Below are 19311 nucleotides of genomic sequence, written 5' to 3'. Positions count from 1 at the left end.
ATAATAAACTTCAAATTCCTTTTAAAAATTTTCATTCAATGAGATCAGACATGCTTAATAAACATTACACAGAGCCAAGCACAGTTCCCAGTTTTTATTGCTATAAAAAGAAAAGTACAAGACCCAATTGTAACTCGGGAGTGCAGTCACAGTGAAATCTTTCAGCCTTGCTTAGATGGGCCCATTGATAAAAATGGCTACTAATTACAACACCTTCAAAAACAAAGGCAACAAATACAAATGATAACCTATTCACCCATCCATACTTCTGTGTCTCTTGCCACTTTTTAAAAAAATTTATTTAAGGCAGAGTTACAGAGAGAGAGAGAGAGAGAGAGAGAGAGAGAGAGAGGGATCTTTGTTCCGCTGGTTCACTCCCCAAATGGCTGCAATGGCTGGAGCTGGGAGATCCGGAGCTAGGAATCAGGAGCTTTTTCCGGGTCTCCCATGCGGGTGCAGGGGCCCAAGGACTTGGGCCATCTTCTACTGCTTTCCCAGGCCATAGCAGAGAGCTGGATCGGAAGTGGAGCAGCCCAGATTCGAACCGGTGCCCACATGGAATGCTGGCACTGCAGGCGGCAGCTTTACTTGCTACGCTACAACTCCGGCCCCGTCTCTTGCAACTTCTATTAATTTTTTTGTTCTTGGCAGTTGTGCATCCTCCTGACCCTGGATGTGGCAATTCTCACCCCAGAGCCTCCAACTCCGTGCCAAGGCCCAGCACCGTTCCTATTCAAACTGGGCACGTGTGTGAGTTTTTAACGGAGTCCTCAGCCGTGCCTAATTCTTCCAGGGCTTCCGCGAGTATCTCAGCTGTTGGCGTCAATTGTAAACTGGTTTTTAAATAAACAGCATCACCACCAGCCAGGATGTTTTTTCTGAAGACAAGACCTATTGGTTTCAGGCTCAGAAAAATCCCCCTTAGGGCGTGGTCAGTGAATGGATGGTCTGCCAGGGACCCAACAGGTTCTCCCCAGAGCCCCCGGCCCCCGGGCTCCGCAGTGCGCGGCCCCGGCCCCCGGCCCGGGACGTGTCCGCGAGCGCTTCTCCCGGGCGCCTGCAGGAGGCGCCCGCGGCGCCGCGCGCACCCGCGGGGAGCCGGCACAGGGGGCGGAGGGAGAGGAGAGGAGGAGCCGGAGGGGGCGCGGCTTCCTCCGCGGCGCTGCCGGGCGCCGGGTCGCCGTCTCCACCCGGCCCAGTCTGGCGGCCGGCGGGGGTCGCAGCGGCGGCGGCGGCGGCGGCGGCGGCGGCGGCGGCGGCGGGGGCGCTGGCGGGCCGCGGGCGGCGGACGCTGCTTCGGTTGCGGGTGTGAGGAGACAAGATGGCGGCGGCGCCCTGGAGGCCGGTCTCCTCCTCCTCGTCGCGCTCCTCCGCCCCGCCGCTCGCCGCCTCCTCCTCCTCCTGGGTCTCCTCCTCCCGGTTCGCTGCCTCCTCCTCCTCCTGCCGCAGCACTAGCGACCGCCGAGGCGCCGGCCCGCTCTCCCTGGGCGCCGGAGGGGGATAGACCGGGCGGCGGCAGGCTCCGGCGAGCGAGGCCGAGCTGGGGCCGGGGCGGCGGCGGGGGCGGCGGCGGCGGCGGCGGCGGCGCCGGGCGGGGATGGGGTCGCAGACGCTGCAGATCCTCCGGCAGGGGGTGTGGGCCGCGCTCAGCGGGGGCTGGTACTACGACCCGCACCAGGCCACCTTCGTGAACGCGCTGCACCTCTACCTGTGGCTCTTTCTGCTCGGCCTGCCCTTCACCCTCTACATGGTGAGTGTGGGGGCGGGGAGCGGGTGGCCGCTTCCCGGAGCCCGGCCGGCCGGCGGGGTCGCGCCCTCCCGGCTGCCTGGTGCGCGCGCGCCCCCGGGGCCCTGCCTGCGCCCTCGCCCCCTCGGGGACCGCGGCCTGGCGTGGGCTCCCCTCCCCCAGCCGGGCTCCCCCACGCCCTCGCGCGCTCGCTCTCCCTCCGGGGCTTCCCCTGTTTCAGCCGTGACTCCAGGGCCCCCGCGCCCCGGTTTGCCGAGAAACAGCAGCTGCCTAGGCCCCTGCTCCGCGAGTCCTGAACCCGGAGCTTCTCGCTTCTTGGGCTCCCGGTGTGGGCGGATCGCGGCCGGGCGCCCCTGCGGGGTGTGCGCGGGGCAGTTTGCTCTGGGCACGCGGGTTCCCCGGGCTCCCCTGGGGCACCCCCTTTCCCCCGGGGCGCCTGCTCGCGGCTCCTCTCCCCGGAGCGGCCTCCCTCGCGCGCCTCTGTGGGCGCGGGGGGGGGATCTGGGGTCGCCCCGGCCCCGGGGGACGGTTGGAAGCCCGGCCCTTCCGTGCCGAGCCGCCGGCAGTCATTGTTTGGCCGGCCACCCTGGCTCGTGTCTGCCCGGCCCCGGCCGGGGTCAGCGGCCGCGGAGTTTCCAGGCCGAGTCCGGGGGGAGGGAGCGGGGGAGATAGGGGCAATCTGGCTGGCGTGTCACCAGATTTGTTCGGGTTGGTTCAAGGCCTTTGCCTGATAGGAAAACGGAAAGTACTACTGCCTGTTGCTGAATTCAGTACGATCAGTGTGTCTGGTCTGTTTTTAACAGCGATATTTTCTCCCTAAGTTGTAAGCACGTTTTCTCTTAAAAGCACGGAATGTTGGGTGGTGGTGGTGGTGGTGGTGGTGGTGGTGGTGGGGTGCATTAGGGAGACGAATGTGCAGAAAAGTGATACTTAAACCTTCGAGCTTTTAATCAGAGAGGGAGAAAGGATACTGGCTCTTTTATTTTAGGCGAACTCCTTTGAGCAGGGTCCTGCTAACTTTGTGCTGCTTCTTGGAACTCGAGTAAGGGCGCTGGGTTAGGAACCACCACCACCCCTCTCCCACCCCCCCTTTATCGGACTATGAGAAGGGCCGCTGGTGAGGGCACCCTCGGTGGAGCTCGGGTTCACTGATGGCAGGGAAAGTGCCTGTTTGGGGGAAGATGGTCTACATTTCACATCTTCAGACAGATTCTAATTTTTTATTGGCATCGTTTTGAAGGTACTTAATTGGGCTGAAAAAGTCCTCTAAAAATGTTGATGGTTTATGACTTATTTTATTAGGGGACTTGTTCAGTGTTGTGCATTCTGAAAATTTGTTGTGAGGTGTTATGATTTTCAATTACTTCTGGCCTAGGGATTTCTCTTTGCACCACTGAACCTTCCAGGAATATGACATCATTAATGAACAGGTTAATTACTTTGGGTGGAAGAATCCTCAGGCTGCCAGCTTTCATAGCCGATTTCTCTTGTATCCAGGAGAATTGTAAAATTAAAACTGAAAATGATTCTTGAGATACGAGGATTAGTTGCTGTGTCCCAGTATAAGGTTTTTATGTTAGCACCTGCAATTAACTGTGTGCTCATGGTAGAGTCTGTGTGTAACTAATGACAATAAAGGAATAGTAGAGCAAGTGGAAGCCAGTTCATTGAGTTTACCTGCTTCATTTTGGGGGTTTACTTAATTAACATGAATTATGAAATATGTGAGTGTCTACTGACACTTTGCTGCATTCTGGGAAAATGAAATTGCTTCTCTCTCATTTCACTTAGTGTCAACTCCACTTGTCCCAAATCTTTGAAAACCTCCCTCTGACTTCCCTCTCTGCACATCCAGTCATCGCATGGTGTGGGTCTGTCTTCAGAACCCAACTAGAATCCAGATCCCTGTCACCACTCTCTTGCCTCAAGCTACCATTATCTCCTTCCTGGGTTATTCCAGGGTTTAATGAAACTCACTGCTTCCGTTCTGTATACAGAAACCTGAGTGATTGTTTCAGATCTTGTCACTCTTCTGCGCTGTATCTCTATCCCCATTCCCCACATTTGCCTTCTTCCCACACAGTAAGTTCCTGCCTCAGGGCCTTTGCATTTGCTCTTCACCCACTTGTTTGTCTCCAGGTATTTGTGTAACATGCTCCATTTATTTCAGGTTTCTGGGACACTGTGAGACTTCCCATGATATCCCATGTGAAACAGCAACTTCCCTAGCCTTTACAACACTCCGTAGCCCTGTTATCCTCTTGTTAAGTAGTACATGTCCTTAGCTGATGCACTGGTTTGTTTAATGTCTTATCTCAGAATGTGAGTTCTAAGAGGTCCAGTTTGTTCATTGCTGTATTGTCAGGACCTAGGTCAGTGCCCAGATATGTGATGAGTACTTGGTAAATGAATGATTAGAAATGGACATGGCACAGCTTCTTCCTTTGAGGAACTTCAAGTCTGGTCTGGGGATAACGAACCTTTACCGGCATTAGCACTGAGTGACCCCAACCTGTGGCTGGGGGATGGATCTTGGTCTGGGAGTGGGGCAGGGTCAGTAAGGGATTTGGAAGAATTGTTGTCAGTGTGCTTAGTATCAAAGTATTGGGGAAGTTTGGATTATGGACCTAAAATAAAGCAAAATTCAGCACTGTGTTAAAATAAACTCTCAAACAGCTATAGGTTATTTTTTGTATGCTCTCCCCATAGTAATTAGAAGCAGTAGTGCCTATTTCCTAAATATGTGTATGGATTCTTCATAGCAAATCCTGTGTCCTCATGAGGCTTAGCAGTTAGTGACTTCTTTTGTGACATTAGGCAGATAGCTAGTCTGGGACTTTGGAAGCCAGAGATACTGTACAGGCTGAGTATTTTTCTTGAACAAGCCTACATCTGTGGAAAGATTGTACATTGAGTTAGGAAGAGTCTCAGGACTTTGCCTGTTTATCCGGAGCATTAGTGGATAATTTGAAAGGTAGAATTTATAGTTTCTATTATATAAAATTTCTGGGTAATGAAAAGCAAGAAGAAAATTTTCCTTCTTAACTCTGATTGTCCTTTCATGTTCCTTAAGTCACTCACACCCTTTTGTATTGTTTTTGTACATGACCTGTCACAGATGGTGAGCTTTTTGGAGGTGGGTGGCATTTTCAGAGTGGAAAGCAGACTGGAATTGATGTTATCTTGATTTTTAAAATTTTGGTTCTGTTATTGATTGTCCTTTGGGCAAGACACTCCATCTTTCTGAACCTTGATATACTTATTTGTGAGATCTTTTTTGTGTGTTTTGCGAGAGAATATTTATGAAATAGAGAAATTACTTCAGAGTGGCCTTTGGTGAATGTCATTTGAAAGAATGGCTTATTTTTATTTTTTTAAAGATTTATTTATTTATTTGAAAGTTAGAGTTACACAGAGAGAGGAGAGGCAGAGAGAGAGAGAGAGAGAGAGAGAGGTCTTCCATCCGCTGGTTCACTCCCCAATTTGCCGCAACGGCTGGAGCTGTGCCGATCCAAAGCCAGGAGCCAGGAGCTTCTTCCAGGTCTCCCACACCGGCACAAGGGCCTAAGGACTTGAGCCATCTTCTACTGCTTTCCCAGACCATAGCAAAGAGCTGGATCAGAAATGGGGCAGCTGGGACTCCAACCAGCACCCATATGGGATGCCGGCTATCCCACAGCTCCAGCACCCCCCCCCCCCCCCCCGGCCATGCTAATTTGTAGCGGAAGCAGTAGTGTCAAGAGTTGGTTTATTAGAACAGTGTTTCCTCAATAATGCCTTATTTCCAGAGGAGATTAGATAACTTTGTATTTATTAAGTCTAACCATTATCGTAGCATGTTCAATAGATTGTTTCCTTTTATAAAGAGTTGTATCCCTAGGTAATGAACTAAACATTTAAAATCAGTGGGGCCAGTATTGGCGCAGAAGCCACAATCTGCAGTGCTAGCATCCCATATGGACGCTGATTTGAGTCCCGGCTGCTCCACTTCCCATGCAGCTCCCTGCTAGTGCACCTGGAAAGGCAGCAGAAGATGGCCCAAGTGCTTGGGTCCCTGTCACCCACATGGGAGGACCTGGAAGAAACACCTGGGTTTGCCTGGCCATTGAGGCCATTTGGAGAGTGAACCAGCAGATAGAATATCTGTCTCTCCCTCCCTCTAATTTTGTCTTTCAAATAAATAGATCTTTAAAAAAAATCTATTTGCATAAGTGGTTTTCAAATTCTAATTGACATCAGAGTCACTTGACAGTGTTAAAAATTTATCCTTTTTCTGGGCCAGCATTGTGGTATGGCCAGTAAGGCCACAACTGTGGTACCAGCATCTCCTATGGGTATGTGAGACTCAGAGGAAGTTCCTGGCTCCTGGCTATAGATGGGTGGTTGTGGCCATCTGGGGAGTGAACCAGCAGATGGGAGACCACTCTTTCTCTCCCTCCCCCTCCCCCTGGTTTCTGAGCTGCACCAATCCGAAACCAGGAGCCAGAAGCTTCTTCTGGGTCTCCCACTCATGTGCAGGGGCCCAAGCACATAGGCCCTCTTCCACTGACTTCCCAGGCTGTAACAGAGAGCTGGATGGGAAGTGGAGCAGTTTGGACCCGAATGGGCACCCACGTGGGATGCCGGCACTGTAAGCCAGGGCTTTAACCCACTGCACCACAACACCAGCCCCTGATGCCATGTTTTTATCCCTGTCCTGTGCCTTTTTAAAAAATCAACATTTTTAACATTTAGAATTAAGATGAATATAATTACTTTCATAATTGGTTATGGCACAGATTTAGCTCTTAATCTTTCTGATATATCACCCATAATAAAGTAAGGACACATTGTCCAAAGATGGTTTACAAGTGAAGTCTCCAAGAAAGCAATCGTATTAGTCAACTTGTAGCAAAGCTTGTAAATTTATAAAAATAGCAGTTGATTCCTAAAATGCTCTACTGGCTTTGGTTAGATAAAGATGGAATGTTTTCTGCCATTTGAGAAATTATTCCAAGTTATAAAAATAATTTGGCTGTTGAAAAACTGGGACTTCTATTTCTTTTCTAGCGTATGAACATATGGATTTAACCAGGTAGTTTGCTATCTCTAGCTGGCTTTAGTGAGAATATCCCAACATTTTAATATAATTTCCAGACATAGAGAAAAGTAGAAGAAATTGTCCTATTGCCAGGATTCTGTGTATTTTTTTGTTACATGTTTCCAACTATATATTCCTCTATCAGTCCTTGTTTTGTCAAGGGGTTGCACATAAAACACATTTTGGACATCAGAACAGCTCACGTATAAGTGCATTAGCAGGCTTACTGTTGATTAGAGTTCCAAAGACGAAGCTCTTAAGTGATCCCTTGGGTGAGTTTGGATAAGTGCACACATCTGTGTGGTGCAGACTTGTACATAACACCAGCATCACCCCAGGTACTTTGCTCTTGGCCTTCCCAGTCTATTCTCTCACACCTTTGTTCTGACTTTTTTTCATAGTAGATTGGGTTATCCTGTTCTAGAGCTTTGTATAATGGAATCATACAATATGTACTTTGTGTAAGCCTCTGTCACTTGGTGTAATGTGTCTGAGATTCATCTCTAGTGTGTTGTATACCTGTTGCTTACTCCTTTTTATTGCAGAGTAGCGTTCCTTAGTCTGAATCTTCAGTTCATCTCGGTCACTTCTCCTGTAAGTGAGGAGTTAGGCTGTTTACAGTTTTTGCAGTTATGTGAAGGTGTCTTCCCAGCATGAGGAGTTTTCATCAGAACTCTGATATTGGAAAGCTTAATGGATGTCAGAAACCTTTTCTCTTCCATTAATAATAATAAATTAATGATAATTGTATACTTCATTCTCTGATTTCAGTTTTAGTAGTCTTTTTAAATACTAAATGATTCATTATTTAGATTTTTCTGTCAATGCAGAGAATCTTTTGTTCAAGTGTTCTATTTGGCTAAATGAACAATTACAGATAAGTAAAGAGAAAAACCACGTATAATCCCATCACCATCTGTTGAACATTGTAGTCTCCAAAATGTATTTGGAGCAATAAATGCTTATATTTGTGTACAAAAATAGGCTCATAGAATTTTATTGTTTTGAAGCTGCTGGTTTTCACCTTATTACCTACATTGTGTATATTTCTAAGTGGGGTAAAAAGGTTGCTTTTTAATAGCTCTGTTGTAGATGGTAGGGTGGATGTGTAACAGTGTATCTGCTTTCCCTGTTACTAGTTACTGAGGTTGTTCCAGTTATTGTAGTTAAATTTATTTATACCTGTCTTTTGTGTAAATTCCTAGAAATAGGTTCATTGAATTAAAGGACATCATATTTTCCTTTGATAAAGGATCATCCATTTTGTAAACATTGAGTCTTTATGTTTAAAGAGAATTCTGAATCAGAGAATGAGAAATTGATAGCTGATAATACAAAGTCCTGAGAAGGCAAAATAGGATTGTGGTCCAGAGAGCACAGGTGGTGTTGTTCTCTCTGGACAGGAGGAGGGAAGGAGAGAGGGCGAATGCTCTTGGTGAAGACTGAGGTCTGCTATGACGTATGTGCTCTCCTTCAAGTAGAGTGGGCGTTTTCTGTTGAGATCCAGGGAGGAGGTGAGGGGAATATTCAGGACTTGAGGGAAGACCCCCAAATGTGACATGCTTTCTTTACTTTCGCTGAGTGAGTAGGTGAACTGCTATTGAGGATGGCAGGATTGCTGAGCAGTTTTGAGGGTAACTTTGAGATAGGAGGACAGGAGTTCAGAGTTTTGAAGAGGATTGTTTGAGAAATTTGGGGCAAAATTTACTTGGAAGTTAACAGCATGTAGATAAGATCTTCTGAGGAGAACATATTAAGAAAATGACCATTGGCAGAAGTCTAAGACAAAGGAAACTAGAAAAGGTAGGAGAATGAAGAGGGAAAGGGTAGTCAAAAGTGCTAGACTGCTCTCCAGGGAGAGTGCTGTTTAATTTAAATATCTGTCAGCATGTTGATCTTCCTACCCCCACTCAACACTTGCCAAAACAGGGTGTTATTGTTGTAAATTTCCTTTTCATTAGCATATTGAATATAAACCTTTTTGATAATATTTTGCCTTTGAAAGGCAGAGTTTCTCTTAAAATAAGAATTTTGTAATTCAGTCTAAATTACGGATGTATACTAACATGTATTACATAGCAACTCTTACCTGATTCTTCCTATACTTTGTCCTCATGACAGTTTGCACAGCAGGCAGCTGATAAGCAGAGACATTTTTTGAGAGGAGATTCATTGCTTTTGTTATTTCGTCTGAGATAAGTGATTTTCCTGTGTCTCTGAGTATGGGGGTGGAGCGTGAGAATTACTAGACTGGCTTGGACTGGTGGAAAAGGGAAGATTGCAACGTTCTGTAGATTTTACTACTGGCTTCTTTAGCATGTAGATGAACTTCACCAAATCACAGTGAAGTAAGTAGCTACAATAGGTGAGCCGGTTCCCCTAAAAATTGATGAGATGCTTTCTTTGATAAAATTGTAGAAGAGTTTAGAGTTCTTCCTTTATCATTGGAGCCTGAGCAATTATCCTTGGTGCTAAGTGTGTTACTTTGTGTTATAATAAGAAAGAAAACCTAGGGAAAAGCAAACCATTTCCTTTTGAGGTTTAAAGAGGGAAAAAAAAAAGTCATATTCTGTAGAGCTTTGCACAAACCAGACAGAATCCTCAGTGCCAACAGCCCTGAGAACAGCCAGGAAGATTAGTCATAAATTTGAAAAGCTTGAATCATGTATGCGGCTGGTTTCCTTTTCCTACCTCTCCCCACTCCTTGTGTGAGTGTTTTGTAAATGTAAATTAAACAGGTCCAGCCACCTTAGAAATGCAAAACTTTACATTTTAAGATAATTTTGGATTTGCAGAAAAGTTGCATAGTTTCTGTATACTTTTTCTCCACTTCATCTACTATTAAAATATTATATAACTGTGATACATTTATCAAACTGAGGAAATTAATATTGGTACAGGACAGTTAATGAACTAGAGACTTTATTGGGTTTAGCAGTTGTCCCTTTTGCTTCAGGATCCAGTCCAGGGAACTGTTGGATTTAGTATCATCATCTTTACCTTGGTTTTCTTGTTTTCCCTTAATAAACTGCGATTCTGTTTTTTGAGGAATTATTTAATTTATAACACTGCCAAGTATGATATTTTAAAAATGATTTATTTATTTATTTATCTGAAAGGCAGAGTTACAGGGACGGTGTTGGGGGTGGGAGGATCTCCCATCCCTTGGTTCATTCCCCTGAGTAATTGAAACAACTGGGGCTGGGCTATGCCAAAGCCAGGAACCTGGACCTCCATCTGGGTTTTCCATGTCAGTGGCAGGGCCCCAAACACTTGAGCCATCATCTTCTGCTGGTTTCCTAGGAGCATTAGCAGGGAGTTGAATCAGACGTGGAGATCCACGGATCCACAAACTGCCGCCCATGTGGGATGCTGGCATCGTTGTTGTAGGTGGTGGCTTTTACATACTATACCACAATACCACCCCCCATAACATTTTAGAAGGACAATAGAGGAGAGTGTTCAGAATATTTTTGATTTGTGCATTGACCATTAACTTGCATGAAACTATCTTGAAATTGGGATTTTATGTATGAAGAATTGTATAAAATGAACATTATAAGATGAAAAAGACTATCGACCTTATCAGGGCAGAATATACACACATCTTTTAGCTTTCTTTATGATTCTGTGTTTCCTAATTTATAAATTAGAGGTAATGAGACAAGTACACAGTCAGATTACAAAGAATATGACTAAGCCCTGATGTGTCATAAAGTGTTCAGGAATTGGAAAGAGGATGTAATTATTTTCTAGAATGCTTTATGCAGAGGGCAATTCATATTATCAAAACATTTACTGTGTGCTGAGCACTGTGGTAGGCTTATGGTGGGAACTTCATGAAATTTTTTATTTGTGCTGGAACAGCATTTCCATCATCTCCCCACCAGGCAAATACAGGCAAATGAGTCTTTGTTCTGGGGAAAAGATTATTTAATAAAAGAAAATAGACTCTTGGCCATAGTGTGCTCTGCTATCGAGTGTTTTATTGTAATATATTCAGCATGTTAAGGGTTTCTAAGTGAGTTTTTTTTTTTTTTTAACTTCTGAGAATATTATTTATGTCCATACTATTACCATGCCTGGGAATTAGCTGAAACAATTAAGAGAAAGGATGTAAAAACAGTTAAGGAAACTCAAACACATGATTTGCACGCAGCAATATTCTGTTTTATTAATGCTGTGCAAACTAATTTAAAATTTTTTCTAAAATTTATTTATTTGAAAGGCAGTCTTATAGAGAGATAGAGGGAAAGACAGAGACAGAAAGATCTTCTATCCACTGATTCACTTGGCTGTAATGACTGGGTGTAGGCCAGGCTCAAGTCAGCAGCCTGGAACTACCATCTGGGTCTCCCACATGGGTTGCAGGGACCCAAGTACTTAGGCCATCTTCCTCTACCTTCCCAGATGTGTTAGAGGGAGCTGGACCCGAAGTGGTACAGCAGGTAGTAGGACCCACACTCCGAAATGCTGGCGTCAAAGGAGGTGGCTTACCAGCTGGGTCGTGATGCTGGCCCCAGTTTTGTAATTTTTAATATAAATATTTTCAGGTGAATAAGAAAGTTGAAAGAATAGTACATGATCACTTCCACTTCCACTTGTTGTCCTTTTTGAAAAATCATACTTGCTTGGGTTTTACATGCATACGTTACTTATTTGTGCATATGTACTCTCATGTACATGTGAATAAGCCTCAATTCCAACTCCAAGAGGCTTCAGGGGCCTAGAGTCATGGTGTAGCAGTTTAATAAGCCTGTGACTCCAGTGTCATAGCCACTCTGCTTCCAATCCAGCTTCCTGCTAATAAGCCTGGGAAAGCAGTGGAGGATGCCCAAGTGCTTGGGCCCTTGCTCCCATGTGGGAGGCCTGGAAGAAGCTCCTGGCTTCACCTGGCCTAGCCCCAGCCATTGCAACCATTTGGGGAGTGAACCAGCAGATGGAAGGTTTCTCTGTGTTTCTAACTTTACCTTTCAAATAAATAAATTAGCCTTTTTTTTTTTTTTAATGCTTTAGCCTTCATCTCCTGTGTAGTTACAATACCATTGTCCCAGGGAACATAATTGACAATAATTCCTTATTATATAGCAGCTAATCTGTATTTAGGCTTTCCCAATTACCCTAAAAATGTCATTTTCAGCCAGTTTTTCCAAACTCAAATCTAGTTAGGATTTAATCATGTTTCTCCCCATCTATTAACTTTAAAAAAGTCTGGGCCTAGGGCCAGTGTTGTGTAGGGGGTAAATCTACCGTTGTGCAGTGCTGGCATCCTATATGGGCACCAGTTTGAGTCCCGGATGCTCCACTTGCTCCCTGATAATATGCCTCGGAAAGCAGTAGAAGATAGCCCAAGTCCTTGGGCCCCTGCACCCACGTGGGAGACCCAGATGAAGCTCTTGGCTTCTGGCTTTGATCTGGCCTAGCCCTGGCCATTGCGGCTGTTTGGAAAGTGAACAGCAGATGAAAGACCTCTGTCTGCCTGCCTCTTCGTCTCCCTCTCTGTAACTCTTTAAAATAAATAAATAAATCTTAAAAAAGAAGTCTGGGCCAGTTGTGGAGTATTTTACCTAATGGATTTAACTGTGGTGGTATTCCCTGCACTCCTTTATTCTCCATAGTTTCTGTAAACTAAAACCTTATTTTATTGTTCAAAGCTATATAGAGTTCTTGGAATTTATAAATTTTAACATGATTGTCCAACAAATTTTCCTATCATTGTTACTTTGCCTTTGATTTGGTAATCACACAATTACATATTTGCAGCACTATTTTTGTTCACAACTTATGCCATGTCACTGTTTGAAGCTTTGTGTTACCTATTTTGATTTTCTTTCTTGTTAAATACATGTCTGTAGGTAAAATTTTAAAAATCACAATAACTAAAAATCATAAAGCATTGCCACACAACTCTTGACACTACTGCAGGTATTGACATTCGGCTAATAATTAGCATGGTGGGGGAGGCTGGCGCTGTGGGGTAGCAGGTAAAGCCACCACCTATAGTGCTGGCATCCCACATGGCCGCCGGTTCAAGTCCTGGCTGCTCCACTTCTGATCTAGCTTTTGCTATGGTCTGGGAAAGCGATAGAAGGTGGCCCATCTCCTTGGGCCCCTGCATCCGTGTGGGAGACCCAGAGGAAGCTCCTGGCTCCTGGCTTCAGATCAGTGCAGCTCCAGCCGTTGCGGCCAATTGGGGAGTGAACCAGCGGATGGAAGACTTTTCTCTCTCTGCCTCTCCTCTCTCTGTGTAACTCTTTCAAGTAAATAAATAAATCTTAAAAAATACATATAATTAGCATTTGGCTAAATTACCAGTTTTTAAACCCTTTTGGTTACTAATGGGGGTGAGGAGAATTAGAATTCTCCATGGGGTGGTTTCAGACTGCATTTCTGCCACTCTGCCCATTTTATTGTGAACCGGTGACTATCTCCACTCCTATGGAACATAAGCTAGGGAGGTGATAAGCTAATGCAGGGATAATTCTGAGTTGACATTATTTTTTAGAAAGGAAATTATTCAGCAGCCTTGGGAGATTATTAGAAATTCTATTTTTTAATGTGTACCATGATTCTTCCCATTGAACATCTTGAGCCTATTGCATATAAGTTTCTACACAGGCGATTGAGTTATCATTGGCTTTAAAAATGCCATCCATCTCCAACTGGGAATGAGCTTGCCTGAGATCCTGTTCTGCTCCACACCAATGCTTCACTATCTGGCCAGATTCTGGGCATATGTTTTGAAAAACAGCCTTCCCAAAGTGTGCCAACAGATAAAGCTACAGGTGATTTTGATGGGCATTTCAAGTTTAACAGTGTCCCCTGGGAGGTGTTAGTCTTTGGTTTGTGACTGTCTGAAAATACCCGATTATTTCCTGTTGAAGTTGTTGGTTTAACTCACCTTTTTTCAGCAGTGAATAAGTTGTTGTATAACTTTGATTCTGGCTATAATATAGACTTCCATAGTTCTCGTAATAGTAACAATTGGTACATTTTACCCAATATGTTTTATTCATCACATTGCATCTTTCAGTTAAAAATCCTTTATTAAATTTTTGTTGTGAAAATAAATATTAGCTGTAGAAATGTTCAACTGTGGTCAAGTGTATATAGACCGAAATAAAAGTCTTCATTTTCCTTTATCCTTTTCTACTCCGTAAGTGTCCCACCCCTTTTGGGACCATATGTACAACAAAATGCATACTTGTATATGTATGCTCTTGGAATATCTGGAAATGATGTTGTGCTTTGGGTTCTGCTGAAGTGCATGTAGCTCTCCTTTGTTTTTTATTATTCATTTATGTAATATTTATTTTATTTGAAAAGGCAGAGTTACAGAGAGGCTGAGGCAGAGACAGAAAGAGAGAGAGGTCTCCCATCTGCTCGTTCACTCCCCAGATGGCTGTAATGGCCAGAGCTGTGCCAGTCTAAAGCCAGGAGCCAGGAGCTTCTTCTAGGTCTCCTTCATGGGTACAGGGGCCCAAGGATTTGGACCATCTTCCACTGCTTTCCCAGGCCATAGCAGAGAGCTGGATTGGAAGTGGAGCAGCCGGACTCGAAGCAGCACCCATATGGGATGCCATCACTACAGGAGGTGGCTTTACCTGCTATATCTCCTTTATTTTTTGAACCATTTGTGTAGTAATCTATTGTTTAAATGTATAATAGCTTATTTAATTAGTTCCTTATTGTGGGGACATTTAGGTTCCTTTTTTTTCTTGTGCAAATAACTGCTGAACATATATGTAAATAAGAAATTACTTGTGGGAATTTATAGCAATAATTTCTAGAAAAGAAATTGAGAGTATACACATTTAAAATCAAAGCAGTTGCTGCCAAATTATACCTCAACAAAATTCTACCATTTCATATTCTCACAGATCTACAAGGGAACCATCTCCTCTCATGATTACAACATTGGGTATTAGGAATCTCTTTCTGTATGATGGTGTAAAGTGCCATTTGGTCTTGATTTGTTTCCTTAATCTTGAGTTCTTGGATATCTCTTCATATGAGTTGTAGACACACATCTTTTTCTCTTTTGAACTGCTTTTGGTATCTTTTACCTATTTTTAAGAAATGTTGGCCGGCGCCGCGGCTCACTAGGCTAATCCTCCGCCTTGCGGCGCCGGCACACCGGGTTCTAGTCCCGGTCGGGGCACCGATCCTGTCCCGGTTGCCCCTCTTCCAGGCCAGCTCTCTGCTGTGGCCAGGGAGTGCAGTGGAGGATGGGCCAAGTGCTTGGGCCCTGCACCCCATGGGAGACCAGGAGAAGCACCTGGCTCCTGCCATCGGATCGGCGCGGTGCGCCGGCCGCAGCGCGCCAACCGCGGCGGCCATTGGAGGGTGAACCAATGGCAAAGGAAGACCTTTCTCTCTGTCTCTCTCTCTCACTGTCCACTCTGCCTGTCAAAAAAAAAAAAAAATGTCTTTCTAAGTGATTAGCAAGAACCTTCTGTATGTGTGAAATTAGCTTTTTGTCATGTGTTAAAGTTTGGCCCAGTTTGTCTTAATTTTTTTTTTTTTGGACAGGCAGAGTGGACAGTGAGAGAGAGAGAGACAGAGAGAAAGGTCTTCCTTTTGCCGTTGGTTCACCCTCCAATGGCCGCCGCGGTTGCGCGCTGCGGCCGGGGCACCGCGCTGTTCCGATGGCAGGAGCCAGGTGCTTCTCCTGGTCTCCCATGGGGTGCAGGACCCAAGGACTTGGGCCATCCTCCACTGCACTCCCTGGCCACAGCAGAGAGCTGGACTGGAAGAGGAGCAACCAGGACAGAATCCGGCGCCCCGACCGGGACTAGAACCCGGTGTGCTGGCGCCGCAAGGCGGAGGATTAGCCTAGTGAGCCGCGGCGCCGGCCTCCAGTTTGTCTTAATTTTAAGATGGGTTTTTTGAGAATATAAACCTAATGTTTACTAGTCACATTTACCAATTTTCTCCTTGTTTTTTTCCTTCTAATATGTTTGAAATTCAGTATAAATGTTAAGTTAAATACAACCACACAACTCTGAAAGGTGATGAGAAGTTGCCTTTGGTCCCTGCTGATCACCCTCTCTCAGTCCTTGTTTCTGTAACGTCTTCCACATGAAACCACTTAATAATTTCTTGTGAATCCCAGCTTGCATATAGATGAGAATTGGAATCTATATTGGTTTTTATTCCCACTTAATGTATCTTAAAAATTAGCGCTGGGGCAGGTGTTGTGGCACTGTGGGTTAGGCTGCCACTTGGGGCGCTGGCATCCTGTATGGGAGCACTGATTCTGGTCCTGCTCCTCTGCTTCCCATCTGCTTCCTGATAGTTCATCTTGGGAGGCAACACATGATGGCTCAAGTACTTGAGTCCTTGCCACCCACAGGAGAGACCTAGATGGAGTTTCAGACTCCGGGCCTTGATCTGGCTCTGGCTCTGGCTCTGGCCTGGCTTTATAGGCATTTGAGGAGTGCACCAGTAGATGGAAGCTCTCTGTCTCTGCCTTTTAAAACAAAACAAAATAAAATACACAAAAATCCACCAGTCCCTGAGTACTTAAAGCACTTATTCCTTTAGTAGTTGCATGGTATTTCATTGTCTGGATGTGTTGTTTAACATTTAGGGTTTTTTTTTTTTTTTTTTTTTTTTGCAGCCTTTTGCTAGCAAAACCCCAAAGTAAACGGCATTATGTGATTTGTACAAAAATCATCTCACATGTGTCTGGGTACATTATCAAGATAAATTCCTAGCAATGGGATTTCCTGGTAGAACGGTTAAATGCTGTTGTAGTTAGAGAGATGTGCCAGGTTGTGTCGTTGTGTCCCAAAGGGCCGTGCTTTGCATTCCTACAGACAAGGTCTGAGAGTGCCTCTTGTGCAGTATCTTCCCACAGTGTTCACGGGTAGCAAATAATATCTTAGAGTGGTTATTTATTTATTTATTTATTTTGAAGGTAGAGTTAGTGAGAGAGAGAGACAGAGAGAAAGGTCTTCCTTCTGTTGGTTCACCCAAGTGGCCACTACAGCCAGTGCGCTGCGCTGATCCGAAGCCCAGAGCCAGATGCTTCCTCCTGGTCTCCCATGCGGGTGCAGGGCCCAAGCACTTGGGCCGTTCTCTGCTGCGCTCCCGGGCCACAGCAGAGAGCTGGACTAGAAGAGGGGCAGCCAGGACAAGAACCCGGTGCCCATATGGGATGCCAGTGCCGCAGGCGGAGGATTAACCCAGTGAGCCACGGTGCCGGCCCCCCTTAGAGTGGTTCTAATTTGTAGTCCTCCATATATGAGTTAGATAGGTTGAGCAGCTTTTCAAAAACCTGAGAGTCTCTTAAAAAATTTTTTTCTGTGAACTGTTCCTGTGCTTAATTTTTCTTGTTGATATCCAGACACTTTTATATGTCAAGAGATTAGTTTTTTTGGGCGTTATTATCTTTTTTTTTTTTTTTTTTTTTTGACAGGCAGAGTGGATAGTGAGAGAGAGAGAGAGACAGAGAGAAAGGTCTTCCTTTTTGCCGTTGGTTCACCCTCCAATGGCCACTGCGGCCGGCGCATCACGCTGATCCGAAGCCAGGAGCCAGGTGCTTCTCCTGGTCTCCCATGCAGGTGCAGGGCCCAAGCACTTGGGCCATCCTCCACTGCCTTCCCGGGCCATAGCAGAGAGCTGGCCTGGAAGAGGGGCAACCGGGATAGAATCCGGCGCCCCAACCGGGACTAGAACCCGGTGTGCCGGCGCCGCAAGGTGGAGGATTAACCTGTTAAGCCATGGCGCTGGCCTGGGCGTTATTATCAATAGCTGATAGTGTTAATATTGAACACATCTAGAATTTAATTTGCTGTAATATATGAGGGCTAGTTAAAAAATTTTTGTGTTTGGACAGGCAGTTGTCTCAGTCAACCTTTATTAAACAATCTCAATGATTTAAAATGCTGCTTTTTCTGGTGTATTTTGGGCTTTCTGTTTCATCAAAATGTCTATTGTGGGGCCAACACTGTGGTGTAGAGGGTAAAGCCTCAGCCTGCAGTGCCGGCATCCTATATGGGCACAGGTTCCATATAGTCCCAGCTGCTCCAGTTCTGATCCAGTTCTCTGCTGTGGCCTGGGAAAGCATAGAAGATGACCCAAGTCCTTGGGCCCCTGTAACCACATGAGAAACCCAGAAGCAGCTCCTGGCTTCTGATTGGCACAGTTCCAGCCATTGTGGCCATCTGGGGAGTCAATCAGTGGATGGAAGACCTCTCTCTTTCTCTCTGCTTCTGCCTCTGCCTCTCTGTAACTCTGCCTTTCAAGTAAATAAATAAATCTTTTTTAAAAAAGTACACTGCGTGAATTCCATAGTTTTTAAATAACTTTTCTCTCATATACTAGTCTTCCTGTGTTATTCCCTTTGCATTATTTTTCCTTGTAGTTTGTCGCGCTTACTCTTCTGTTATGCTGTTTCCTAGGAAGGCTCTTGAATTTTTGATTGAAATAGCATTAAATTTATGGATTCCTTTGGGGGAGGGGAGTTTGACCTTTATATGATAATGAGTTAAAGTGATCTCTGTTTATTCAAGTCTTCTTGTATATCACAAAGAAAAAAAATTTTTTTTGAGTTTTCTTCACATTGACCTTGGATATTTTCGCTTAGGAATAGTTTTAGATTTTAGTTTCTAGCGTTAGTGTAAAAAGAACATTCTTTTCATTGTGTTTCTAATTGGTTATTGCTTGTGTGTTAGAAAAACTAGTAATATTTTAAAATCAGCTTTTCATTTTAGATTTATAGAAAAGTTGCAGCAATATTAGAGAGATCTTTATCTTATACCCAGTGTCTTTTTCTTTCATAAACAAGTTATTCATTTGTTTGAAAGGCAGAGTTATTTATAGAGAGGGAGAGACACAGAGAAAGAGAGAAAGAGGCTGATCTTCCATCTGTTGGTTCACTCCTGAAATGGCCACAGTGGTGGGACTGGGCCAGGTGGAAGCCAGGAGCCAGGAACTCCGTCTGAGTCTAGAGCATGAGTGGCAGGACTTCAGCTATCTTAGGCTGCCTACCCAAGCTGGATTGGAAGTAGAGCAGCCAGGACTCAAATCTCTGCTCATATGGAATGCTGGTGTTGCAGGTGGCAGCTTAATTTGCTGGGCCATAACACTGGCCCCTATTGTTGGCATTTAGATGACTATGGTACCTTTGTCACAACCAATATTCCTTTTTTTTTTAAAGATTTATTATTTATTTGAAAGTCAGTTACACAGAGAGAGGCGAGGCAGAGAGAGAGAGAGAGAGAGAGAGAGAGAGAGAGATCTTCCATCCGATGGTTCACTCCCCAAATGGCTGCAACGGCTGGATCTGTGCTGATCTGAAGCCAGGAGCCAGGAGCTTCTTCTGGGTCTCCCACGTGGGTACAGGGGCCCAAGGACTTGGGTCATCTTCTGCTTCCCCAGGCCATAGCAGAGAGCTGGATTGGAAATAGAGCAGCTGGGTCTCTAACCAGTGCCCATATGGGATGCCGGCACTTCAGGCCAAGGCGTTAACCCACTG

At 45.1% G+C, this 19311-nt stretch overlaps 1 protein-coding gene across 5 annotated transcripts in view; it reads left to right on the top strand.

The window, feature by feature from the left end:
* Positions 1 to 1597: 1597 nt before the first annotated feature.
* The window catches only part of PCNX1 (pecanex 1), a 193755-nt gene continuing 176041 nt past the window's right edge, over positions 1598 to 19311 (top strand). For all 5 annotated transcript variants that reach the window (XM_062181387.1, XM_062181386.1, XM_062181383.1 and 2 more), the window contains exon 1: positions 1598 to 1750. In XM_062181387.1, the coding sequence (XP_062037371.1) occupies positions 1598 to 1750 (153 nt within the window). The remainder of the gene's footprint in view (positions 1751 to 19311) is intronic.

This window comes from Lepus europaeus, chromosome 22, assembly GCF_033115175.1.
Source record: "Lepus europaeus isolate LE1 chromosome 22, mLepTim1.pri, whole genome shotgun sequence".
Classification (NCBI taxonomy): domain Eukaryota; kingdom Metazoa; phylum Chordata; class Mammalia; order Lagomorpha; family Leporidae; genus Lepus; species Lepus europaeus.
This window is presented reverse-complemented; position numbering and strand designations above follow the sequence as displayed.